The sequence below is a fragment of the Barbus barbus genome (assembly GCF_936440315.1).
Source record: "Barbus barbus genome assembly, chromosome: 17".
Lineage (NCBI taxonomy): Eukaryota > Metazoa > Chordata > Actinopteri > Cypriniformes > Cyprinidae > Barbus > Barbus barbus.
Window position 1 is genome coordinate 9,716,260 of NC_136745.1, and position 13,030 is coordinate 9,729,289.

Below are 13,030 nucleotides of genomic sequence, written 5' to 3' on the forward strand. Positions count from 1 at the left end.
TTTAAATATTTGAATATTTTATGAAATATTTAATCTCATAATAGTGTCTAGCACAAACAATTGAGATGATAAAATATATTTATTTGTTTTTTTAGGTTCTTAAATAAAGACAGGTAAAGTGTAACTTTCTCTGCTTTTCTATGTTTCTCAACTCCATGATGATCCTCCTAATGAGAAAGCAAACAAGCTCTATACGGCAAAAACTTTGCAAAAGATTACAACAAAATAGATTTAGATAAAAAAAAAAAAAGACCCATATCGATCTTCAAACTTTAGAAAACATCCTCAAATAAGAAAAGAGAGACAGTGAGATGGTCTACTGAACAATCACTGGAGCAGAGAGAGAAAAACAACATGAAGATCTTCCATCAGTCCTTCACTGATCCCAGTTCAGCAGGGAGACCTTCTTCTTTCCTCCACTGAGCGTTTCGCATCCTGAACCAATTCTACAGGACAGAGAGAAAGAGAGAGAGAGATTAGGTTGACTGTAAATCAGGAGATATCATTGTAGCTGAATATTTATATTTTCTAAAAACTGGAGGGGTGTTTGCAATATGTTTTCATGAAGGCTTTTCCGATTAGGCCATCAATCTGATTGTAAATGGATTATTTTAATACATGCAAATGTAGCTAATGTTATCCATTTCAGCACAAGTTGTGAAACATTTGACTTGTGAAACTAAGTAAATATTTAACTTTTACACACACACAAACTAATCCTAGAGTATCCAAAATTAGCTGATTTTCATAGAAACAGACAGTTGCACAACTGCTCTGAGGTACAATGATCTTTAACACTAGAATTGGAAAACTGCCAGTTTTACATAACAAACCATGAGAGTATATAGAAAGCTCTGTATAAAATCCCCTTCTTTGGTAGGGTGACTATATACATACGCTTTTTTCTGATTTCCAAACTGCATAAAATGTCCTATTGTTGTCCTACTTGCTAAAGGACTGCAGAAAGACCATCAATAGGAAAACAAAGCCAAACCCAAGACATTTTAGGCAATTAAGAGGCGCAGTCATGCTATGTTTGGTAACATTTAGTTTGTTCACCTAAAAAACACAAACACTATTTTTCAGAAGAAGAACAGCACTGCATTTCTGTGTTTGTGTGAACAGCATATATCAGGCAGCGCCGCTCACCTTCACCTCTCAGGTTTTAGTGCAGCATAGCGTTTGACTCTGAGCCAAATATTTACATCAGAGTATCCACCCATCACTAACCCTACAGCACATACACACAGAGTCTGTGTTTACTAGCCAACACCACGGCGAGCAGGCATGACCGGTTTACAGAGAGAGAAGGAGAGGTGCACACCTGTTCGTCATACCGCACCCTTTGCGTTTAACTTTTCTTAGCATTAAAATAATGCAAAGTGGTGATATATATTTTCCACCAGAACCAGGACAGAGTTTGTTATTCAAACCAATTTCCCCTGGGTCATAATTTGCCTATGAAATAAAGCCATAGATGAGCCACTGTGCTTTGCTTTCATGCTGACATTTTCATGACAATTTTGCACATTTATAGTCTTGAAAAATTATCATATAGGGTTCTAAAAAGTCTTAATTCACGCTTCCACAAATTAAGGCCTTAAAAAGTCTTAAGTCAGAGCAGAAATCAGTCATGGCATTATATGTTGCTAGTAATGCAATACAAAAATTATCCTCCTCTGTATTTTTGTCTTGTTTTCTGATATCTAAACATCCTTAAATGAAAATGCAAAAAGAAAATATGAAGTATTTACTAAAATTAAGTAAATATCTTCCAAAGGTTTATGAAAGCTTGTTTTCACTTTGAATTAAGTAGATTTTTCTAATCCTATTGGCAGATATTTGTTCTTGTTTTAATCGTAAACTCACTTCATTTTGATCAGTTTCACAGAAAACAAGACTAAGTCATTTTGCTCCTCAAGTAAATGTGTCTTCATACATTTGAATGGGAAAACAATGTAAAATACCTGAGGATAAACGGCACTTTTATGCCGTGTGACCAGAAGGTGGTTGAAGCAGAGCAATTCAAGCCATAAGCTATTTATGCTTTTTTTGGAAATCATTATAGGTTGTTTTAAAGGATACTTTGATGAATAGAAAGTACAAAAGAAACAAAAATCTTTTGTGACATTATAAATGTCTTTACTGTCACTTTTAATCAATTTAATGCATCCTTTCTGAATAACAGTATTATTTTCTTTCCAAAACCCCCTAAATCTTTAATGTTATATGGTATATTAAATATTACTTATGCACGAGTGAATACATTTAAGCACCGTATACATTCACACAGCCCTAAAATGGTGAATTGCTAAGCCTGTTCTATTGTATAGGATGATTTATCACAAAGGTGTTCACATTTAGTATAAATGCACTTGGTTTTTCAAAATCATAGTGACAGAAACAGACCAGCCTCAAGAAGGAATGTGTTTCCAGTAAAATTCTGGCTAATTTCCCGCTTTCAGCACTGGAAGTGTTGCTCACAAGCTCTGAGGGATCTATTAGATACTGTAAGTAGATGCATTACAGCATTACTAACTGCCCCATTACATCATGACTCCTGTGTGGGTTGTTCATTTGAATGAGTGTGTTTAGAAATCAGACATAATGCGTTTGAACATGTCGGCCATATCTGTAAGAGGGAAGGTGCATCCGGAAGCGCTCTGGGTCACCTGTTGTGCTCCAACGCGCTGCTTATGGTCAGTGTCAGCTCTCCATTCACAAGCCTTTGGGTTTTAACGCTGTCAGTGTGTTATTTTGAGCTGGTGACAGCAAAACAGGAATGAAGACAATGCATGAGAGAAGCTTGCATCATGGGTAATGTGGCTTAGTGGTTAAAGATCTCACGTGTTCACTGAAAAGTTGTAAGTTGACACCCCAGAAGAGTTGATCCATGCACTTTCATTGTGCAATTAAGAGTTTTAACCTCCAGAGGGACTCAGTCTAAGTTAAGTGACTGAGCAATGAAAAACACCTCTCTGGAATTATTATTTACTTTAACATTTATTGCTGTCATTAACTTTCCCTGATCAAATAAAGTCAGGCAGGTTGTTATGCAATAATGGCTCATAAACCATATGTCATGCTGATTGAACCAAAATGTACACTGTTAAATTTTTTTTAAAATATTACCATATTTTTGGACACACACCATAGCATTATTATGTTTTTAACAACATTATTATGTAATTACATCGAGATGTAAATGCCATGGTACAATCCCAGTTTACGAAAACATGCATGCTAATACATATTATCACATTAATTATTATTGTTTTTAGAACGTTCAAAACATCCAGTTTTTTTTAAATGTTATAAAAATAAGGTCAGAGAAAACATTAAGGGAATTTTGCAAACATTATATGAACGTTATTTTGCATGTTTTCTAAACTAGTAGGCTAGTAAGCAGCAGCCTAAGGTTTAAAAAAAGACTTGTGTCAAAAATACTTGAAAGATGTATAATGTTTTTGTGCAAACGTGTTGAAAAATAACTTTAAAAATTATTGTTCATAACTTTGAGATAACCTTGTCAGAACGTCGTTAGACAAAGTTCAGGGAACATTATATTATATAAAATATATAAAATAATTTAAAAACATATATAGATTTTGTGCGTTACAAGCAACAGACAAACAAACAAAAAACGCGAGCGCTCCCATTCGACCAATCAGAAAGAAGCGGCAAAACCGCAACGCACCCAATCGGCCAATCAACGTGACGCGTTTCCCAAGCGTTCTAGTTTGTTGCGTCGCGTCGCGTCGCCCGATAGCGCTGTAGATGAGGATCTCTTGATAAACTCACCGCTGTCTCCTCTTCGCTGAGTCCACACTCCGCTGCGATCAGCATCAGCGTGGCGTCGTCGGGGTGTTTGCTGACCCTCGTGAAATTCTCCTCCAGAACTTTAATCTGATCCTCCTCTAAACGCATCCCGATCATCGCCATCGCGTTTCCACTCGCGCTCATGTTTCCAAACGGACTGGAAACTAAAATCACAGCTCGACTGATGTCAGCCTCAGCGTCCCATGCAAATAAAGTCCAAAGTCGGGAAAGAAGCGTCAGCCTCCACGAGGAAATGCCGTGGGAAAGGGAAAGTCAGTGAGATGCGCTGCGGCGTCAGAAGTGAGTACTGTAACTGATAATGGCCAAACTCCATCTGCTCTCAGCTCTGATCTCGCACTGCATTATGTAATGCCCCTCTGGGTGATGTCACAGGGGGCTGAAGTGTGACAGACCTTTGAACGTACATCACTGTGATCATGCTGTGCTTACCTCATAAACCCTGGCAAGATCATGTCCTGGCCATTTTACCTAAAAAAATAAAATAAATAAATAAAAAAACTTTATTTTTTACCCCTTCCAAACTCTTCTCATTACCATGCCAAAAATATAATAATAATAATGATATAATATATAGTATAATAATAATAGTAATATATAGTAATTTTATAGCTGCTCGCATAAAATTCAAGGCATTAATGTTCGTCTACAAAACTACCACTGGCTCTACACCCCTTTATTAATTAATATATAATTGTAATTAAATAGATAAGTACACGAATAATAATAATTATTATATTTATTGAATGTAATTGAATCATTAAACAAAACATTTATTATTATTATTACTTCATGTAACATTCATATTTATTTAATATATTAATAACATTTATAGTAGTATAGTAGTGTATTATAAAAACAGTATGTAATTGTAATTAAATAGATAAGTATGAATAATTATTATTTTATTGATTGTATGTAATATAATCATTTAACAAAACATATTATTATCATAGATTTAACATATTTAATATATTCGTATTTATTAAATATGTGAATAAATAATATTTATTGTAGTATAGTATTTTTTTTTAGCTTGCTCACGTGAAATGTGAAACTTATACAGGCTGTCCAGCAGTTGTCAGTAATTTGATCATATCTAGTTTGGACAGATACAGTTGATAGAGTTGAAATGGATTATTTCTCTGTCGCTCTTCCTTCTCAGGTAAATTCAGCTAAATTCAACCACCTGGATGTTTTTACAGGTTTCTCCATCAGTGGTTTACAGCACATGACTGTGAAGCATCAGAAGAATGCTGAGCGGTGAGTTCTCTGAAACAGAAACACCAGTTTGTCATGTCCTGAAAACACATGTCTGCTGTAGAGGAGCCTGTGGCGAGGAGAACTCGGTGGAGGAGGAGAGGAAATGGGGGACACGGATATCCACACTCCCACAAAGAGACCACTGGACCCTCTGGCCTGATTATATATCACTTTACATGCTACACAACCCCTATAGAGTAAGCACACACACAGACACACACACACACACACACATGTTGGTTTTTGTGGTTTATGGGGACTCTCCATAGGCGTAATGGTTTTTATACTGAACAAACTGTGTGTGCTATTGCCCTACACCTAAACTTAGCCCTCACAAGAGACTTTGTGCATTTTTAGATTTTCAAAAAAAACACCATTTAGTATGTTTTTTAAGCCTTTTGAATTAAGGGGACATAGGCAGTGTCCTCATAAACCACCTTCATATTGTAATACCTCTGTCATACCCATGTCATTATACAAATTTGTGTCCTCATAAACCACATAAACATGCACAGACGCACACACACACACACACACACACACTCACACACACACACATTCTGTGGAACTATTCTTTCAGCAGTTATAACTTTAATAGTACTTTTATAAGTTGATGTTTAAAAGAGTATATTTTCATGAAATATGTCATGTTTTTCAGTGCTGCTTTCATGATGATGTGTGATATAATGTGATCTGCTTCTGTCAGATTCACCTGCCCTGATTAATGAAACATTGACAGTGTAACTCTTGCCACTTGCAGGTCACTAGTGGAACTACAATAACATATACTATTATTTATTAATATTTTAAAGCTTTTATTATGATATTTACATTTTTAATTGTATTTTTAGTTAAGGTTTTAGTAATTTTGCGTGCTTTTTCATTTTTATTTTTTCTACTCATTTTTATTTCAGTTTTAGTTTGAAAGATTTCAGTACTTTTAGTTTCAGTTTTATTTTTGTCATACAGTTTTCAATTGATATTTTGAATTCATTTTTATTTATATATATTATTTTTAAATGTAAAGTTTGAGTATTTTTGTGTCGTTATATATATATAGTAAAAATAGTTTTATTTTATTTCAGTTAAATTTTATTTGCCAAGGCAACATTTCTAATTTTTAAGGTTTTTTTTCGAAGTTAAATTTTTCATCTAATATTTATGTTTTATTTAAATTTTTTAATAGTTTAATTTCAGATCTAATTCTCTTCAGGATTAAGTTCTGTTTACGCAACTGAGAAGATGCTAATTATATAAAATCCATCACTTGTTTTAGAATTTGCATTACATGTTGTTGTTGTTTTTATATATATATATAATCTTAACAGACACATAGGGAAAGTGAATGTTATGTAACTGAAAGCTGTCATTTCTAAGTGGTTACTAGGGTGTTCTGGATTGTTGCTAGGTGATCTCTATGATGTTTTAGATCTTGCTATACTTGTTTACTCACATGTGTGAAATAACAATAGTCACCAATGACCAACTGCATTAATTTATCATATATTTATGCTTAAACTGTTACATGTAAATGGAAGCTAAAGAAACCTGTTCAAAGTGGGTCATGAAACTGATGCTCGCCCTTCGCTTTTGAGCCGGAACAAAACAGAATCAATACAGACAACTCTTTTATTTCTTTGGCATTGTATTGATTCCTGCCCTTTTGACGTCATTTCTACACCTCCGTTAACCCAAGCGTGTTTCTGTTGCCCGAGGGGAGGGTGTTGGGTTTGAATGACTCACAGTTTTGTTTTCTGAAGCTCTTTGAAAAGGTTTGGGTAACAGTGTCCATACTTGCTCCTGTGATCCCGTCTTTAACCTGGAGGGGTGTTTTCAGGTCTGAGATGTGCTGAAATGCCCTGTAACATATAATGAGAGGTTTTCATAAGTCAAAATGCTGTTAAAGAGATACAGTGTCTCAGAATAATGTTGGAACAGGCAGATGCAGAAGGTCATATATTAACAGTATTAATGTGTTTACTGTATAAGGGTGGAGAGGTGAGTGTTTGCATAGGGAGGAGATGAGGTGTGGATGTCCAGGATGAATCTTTGGCAACATTAGTTAGAGAGAAGATGATTTTAATCAGGTGTGTTTATGGATGCTTATAGTTAGTCAGCAGGGTGGAGGAGAAGAGTACATATTCAGCATATGAACAAACAATCAGACACAATATAGTGAAAATATAAAGGTGTGTTTCAATTGAATCTAGTACCTTGATGATAACGTGTGCCTCAAATAAATCATGAAATAAATTGATTTGTCAGGTTGATTTATCTGCCAATATTTGCTCAGTTTTACAATTTACATTAGTGAGTATGGTAATGGATTGTGAGTAAACAAAGAGTCAAATTAGCCTTTATTTAATTTCAACATTTTTATGTATTTCAGAGTATAATGTATAAATACCTATAAATAAAATATATAACAAATAAATATAATATACATAAAATATAATTTATAAATTATAATTCAGATGTGTAATTTATGTCTAACTTAATTAATAAATATTTATAAATACAATACATATATGATAATATAGTAATATTTTATCAAATTATTCAGCCATTTATTTATTTATTTTATTATCTGCATCGGCCAATAATAATGCACATTTTTTGGCTTTTGAGTAATTATAGAATATAATTTATAAATATGAATAAATTATAATTAATTATTGAAATGATCATTTAATTTATAACTTATATCAAAATATCTATAAATTAAATGCACACCAAATAAATGATAATGCTTATGTATATTATAAATTCAAACCTATAAATAAAACAAATGTATAATAATTTAATTTATCAATTAATTTATAAATATCTATAAATGCAATAATGTTTATGAATAGAAATTATAAATATATAATAGCATTTATAAATATCTATAAATGCAATCGTGTTTATGAATAGAAACTATAAATATATAATAGCATTTATAAATATCTATAAATGCAATAATGTTTATGAATAGAACTTATAAATATATAATAGTATTTATAAATATCTATAAATGCAATCGTGTTTATGAATAGAAATTATAAATATATAATAGCATTTATAAATATCTATAAATGCAATCGTGTTTATGAATAGAAATTATAAATATATAATAGCATTTATAAATATCTATAAATGCAATCGTGTTTATGAATAGAAATTATAAATATATAATAGCATTTATAAATATCTATAAATGCAATCGTGTTTATGAATAGAAATTATAAATATATAATAGCATTTATAAATATCTATAAATGCAATCGTGTTTATGAATAGAAATTATAAATATATAATAGCATTTATAAATATCTATAAATGCAATCGTGTTTATGAATAGAAATTATAAATATATAATAGCATTTATAAATATCTATAAATGCAATCGTGTTTATGAATAGAAATTATAAATATATAATAGCATTTATAAATATCTATAAATGCAATCGTGTTTATGAATAGAAATTATAAATATATAATAGCATTTATAAATATCTATAAATGCAATCGTGTTTATGAATAGAAATTATAAATATATAATAGCATTTATAAATATCTATAAATGCAATCGTGTTTATGAATAGAAATTATAAATATATAATAGCATTTATAAATATCTATAAATGCAATCGTGTTTATGAATAGAAATTATAAATATATAATAGCATTTATAAATATCTATAAATGCAATCGTGTTTATGAATAGAAATTATAAATATATAATAGCATTTATAAATATCTATAAATGCAATCGTGTTTATGAATAGAAATTATAAATATATAATAGCATTTATAAATATCTATAAATGCAATCGTGTTTATGAATAGAAATTATAAATATATAATAGCATTTATAAATATCTATAAATGCAATCGTGTTTATGAATAGAAATTATAAATATATAATAGCATTTATAAATATCTATAAATGCAATCGTGTTTATGAATAGAAATTATAAATATATAATAGCATTTATAAATATCTATAAATGCAATCGTGTTTATGAATAGAAATTATAAATATATAATAGCATTTATAAATATCTATAAATGCAATCGTGTTTATGAATAGAAATTATAAATATATAATAGCATTTATAAATATCTATAAATGCAATCGTGTTTATGAATAGAAATTATAAATATATAATAGCATTTATAAATATCTATAAATGCAATCGTGTTTATGAATAGAAATTATAAATATATAATAGCATTTATAAATATCTATAAATGCAATCGTGTTTATGAATAGAAATTATAAATATATAATAGCATTTATAAATATCTATAAATGCAATCGTGTTTATGAATAGAAATTATAAATATATAATAGCATTTATAAATATCTATAAATGCAATCATGTTTATGAATAGAAATTATAAATATATAATAGCATTTATAAATATCTATAAATGCAATCATGTTTATGAATAGAAATTATAAATATATAATAGCATTTATAAATATCTATAAATGCAATAATGTTTATGTATAGAAATTATAAATATATAATAGTATCAGAAATATGTCTGGTCAGGATGATGTAAGAAAAGACCCAGCTGAGTTTGATTGTATACAGAACCATTTTTAATGTTTTTAAAAGTCTCTTACGCTCACAAGGCTGCATTTATTTGATAAAATACTTCAGATATTCTGAAATATCACAATTATGTGAATATATTTTAAAATGTAATTCATTCCTCTGATCAAAGCTGATTTTTCACCATCATTATTCCAGTCTTCAGTGTCACATGATCCTATAGAAATCATTCCAATATGCTGATTTGCTGCTCAAGAAACATTTCTGATTATTATCAATGTTGAAAACAGTTGTGCTGCTTCATATTTTTAGGATTCTTTGATGAATAGAAAGTTCAAAAGAACAGGATTCATTGGAAATTGAATTTTTGTAACATTATAAATGCCACCATGTTTTTCTGTGGGCAGTGATACATTTAATGCATAAAAAAACCTACCTATGTGTGTACAAACAACAGAACAAAATATGATGCAAAATGTTCCACTGAATAATTTCAGAGTTCTCAGTGCATGTCATGCTGTATCCAAAGCACAAGACAAAGAGACGAGAAACATGCTTGGATCACGTAAAGGGAAAATGTGGTCATTTATCTGGGCAGGAGGAAGCGTGTGACATCATTCCCAAGAAATATCAAAGAGTTCTGTTGTGGAGAGGAGACGCTGCCAAAAGCAGAAGTGTGTGTGTGTGTGTGTGTGTCAGGAGGGCAGCGGGTAAAGTCTGTCCCGCTCAAAATGACCACTTGTTTACAAATACGTTGTGTGGTTATGAGCCTTGAACATCACGCTCCAACACTAAAGAAGCCCTCAGAGTATCTCATAGGTGTGTCCTACTGAAAAAAGACCCTCTATGCATGGAAAGTCTGTGTGTGATGTATGTGTTCAATCTCGGCAGGGGAGGAAACATGTTCCCATCTACACCGGCCAACCGTGAGCAAACAATTCACAATTCATCAAACCTAATTTTACAATTTAAACCTGAAACTATCCTAAAAGTCAGCTTAACCCCAAAGTACACTTCAGTTTCGACAGGAACACTTAGCATGTGTGCACAAATAAACGTATGATCATGAACGTCATAATCACAAGTGGGAAACTCGGAACCATCTTTTTTATGATAGAATATATAATGAATCAATTTACAACACCTTCATAACTTGATTAAAATCACTTAACAGCTAAAATGTACAGTATAAATAACCATATTGCTCTGATCAAAGTGACTTATTGCGTGTACTTGAAATTTCATTCTTGTCCAGTGTCTGCGCTGTTTCTCTCCATACATTATCACGCATAAAATCTCTTTGTACTAGTTTAAACTAGTTGTGGGTAACTTTTAATATCACACAATCACATTGTCACGTGCACAATTTTCAGTGTGAGTTTCTTGTGATTTTTTTTGTTCAATCATAGGCCATGGGGTTAATCTATGACTCTGCGGTGTTGCCAAGTCCGTGGTTTATCTGCGGAATTGGGCTACTTTTACACTGTTGCCGCACAATACTATTTCACGGAGCCCTGCACATGACATACAAGAAAAAAATAAATAAATCGTGGGCACGATTTATTAATTAGTTCCCTCGATTTACTAGATCGTGCCACGATTTACTAATTCGTTCCCTCGTTTTAAGTAAATCGTGGGCTCAAATTATTCATTCGTTCCCTCGATTTACTAGATCGTGCCCACAATTTAATAAGTCGTTCCCTCGTTCTAGGTAAATCGTGCGCACAAAATAATAATTAGCCTACTTCCTGTCCGCGTACGCATTCTCATAAACATGTTGCTGCTATGTTATGTCATGTTATGTTATGGACAGAGACAATTTAATTGGGTTTTATTTTGAGTTGGGTATGAGTTATAGAGACATTCTCAAAAGCCTTGCAGCATTGCATGGAATCATTTTTCACAAAGAAGGCGTGTACGATATGTAGCCTTCTTAAGATGAATAAAGCACCAGCACCTGTTAGGAGGTAGTGCACGATTTACCTAGAACGAGGGCACGACTTATTATATCGAGCTCACGATTTACTTAAAACGAGGGAACGGCTTATTAAATTGTGCGCACAATCTAGTAAATCTAGGAAACAAATTACTAAATCGTGCGCACGATTTATTTATTTTTTCTTGCATGTCATGTGCAGGGCTCCATACTATTTTGAGTAGAAAACACAGGAAAAAATGCAATTGAGCAAGTTTTGATTAGCAGTTGGGCTGGTTTTGTTTTGCAGATCTGGCAACCCTTCATGTACAATACAAGTGCGTGCTGCGTTCACGCCATGACGTAATTACTGTAATTTCGGAATGACAACACGTGACGTTCTACTTGGACCTGTTCACACATTTTGACTCTGAACTATCGCACACAGTGCCCAATGAAATGTAGCTCTCAGAAGTCCCCTGTCCCAGAGGACGTGAACGCTTTTTGCAAGTTGGTATCTTGTAATTACGGTAATTACGATATGGCGTGAAAAGCACCTCTAGACAACTCGAAATTCAGATTTTTCCCACCTCCTACTTGGAAATAATGCCTGGAGCGCCGCTTCAAGTTGGACATCCTACCTGTGAACTCGAGGCAAATCGATCAATTCTGACCTCAGCGAGACACGTCATTTGACGTCACTGCTTCTAACAAAAATATTGTGGAGGTACCTTATGTCAAACTTAAATCATTAATTTTTAGCTGTTGTTAAAATGAATGGCAGCATTTTATGTTATTTTTTTTCTTCTGTTTTTGTCATAATTGGCACAAAAATACAAAATGTTCTCGTGTCATGGAAACATCATGTGGTCAGTAGGCTATACTAACATGATGTGTGATTGACTGGAACTCTCTGAGGTTGGAAGTGAGACATTTCAATTAATTTGGATGTTCCCTCTTCCGACATTGTCTGGAACATGGCATATGCTATTTGTCACGTGCACTGTAAACATACTTATCATACGCAAAAAAAAACTATAATGTTGAGCTTTACATAAGAAGTAAACACTTGTCCCCCCCTCCCATTCCCACCATCTGCATGAGAACAATAATAGTTTTCAGGCACTGCAACTGTAAAATCCACTGTAAAAAAATTTTTTACTGACCTGCCTCAGGTTTTTCTGATATTCTGGACTCAAGGCCCATTCTCACTTTCAAAATTGAAAGCGGTAAAGAACTGCAGCGCGCTAACGATTCGAGGAATCATTAATGTTGAACAATTTGAGCATGGGAAAGAAATTCAACAAGGACCAGAATGACTTGGATGTTCTCGGGGGAACATGGAAGGAGGTATTTTTAGTGTTTGTTGTGGTTAATTACGGGCTGATTCACAGGGAATAGAAAGAATAACAATCATGCGCTCACTTTCTTCCTCAGTAAGACTAAACAAAAAGTGTTATATTTTCCT

General features: G+C 32.5%; 1 protein-coding gene across 1 annotated transcript; it reads right to left on the reverse strand.

Annotated features, from left to right (window-relative positions):
• Positions 1-235: 235 nt before the first annotated feature.
• hopx (HOP homeobox) lies at positions 236-4,091 on the reverse strand. The gene is made up of 2 exons (XM_079439148.1): positions 3,802-4,091; positions 236-446 (listed from the first exon to the last, which is right to left on the reverse strand). Exons 1-2 carry the CDS (start codon positions 3,961-3,963, stop codon positions 369-371), a joined length of 240 nt encoding a protein of 79 aa, XP_079295274.1. The 5' UTR covers positions 3,964-4,091; the 3' UTR covers positions 236-368.
• Between the last annotated feature and the right edge of the window lie 8,939 nt (positions 4,092-13,030).

Coding starts and splice junctions, on each gene's coding strand:
- hopx (XM_079439148.1), bottom strand. CDS start 3,963: ATGAGCGCGAGTGGAAACGCGATGGCGATGATCGGGATGCGTTTAGAG. Junction 447..3,801: donor TCAGCGAAGAGGAGACAGCG/GTGAGTTTATCA, acceptor TCTGTCCTGTAG/AATTGGTTCAGGATGCGAAA.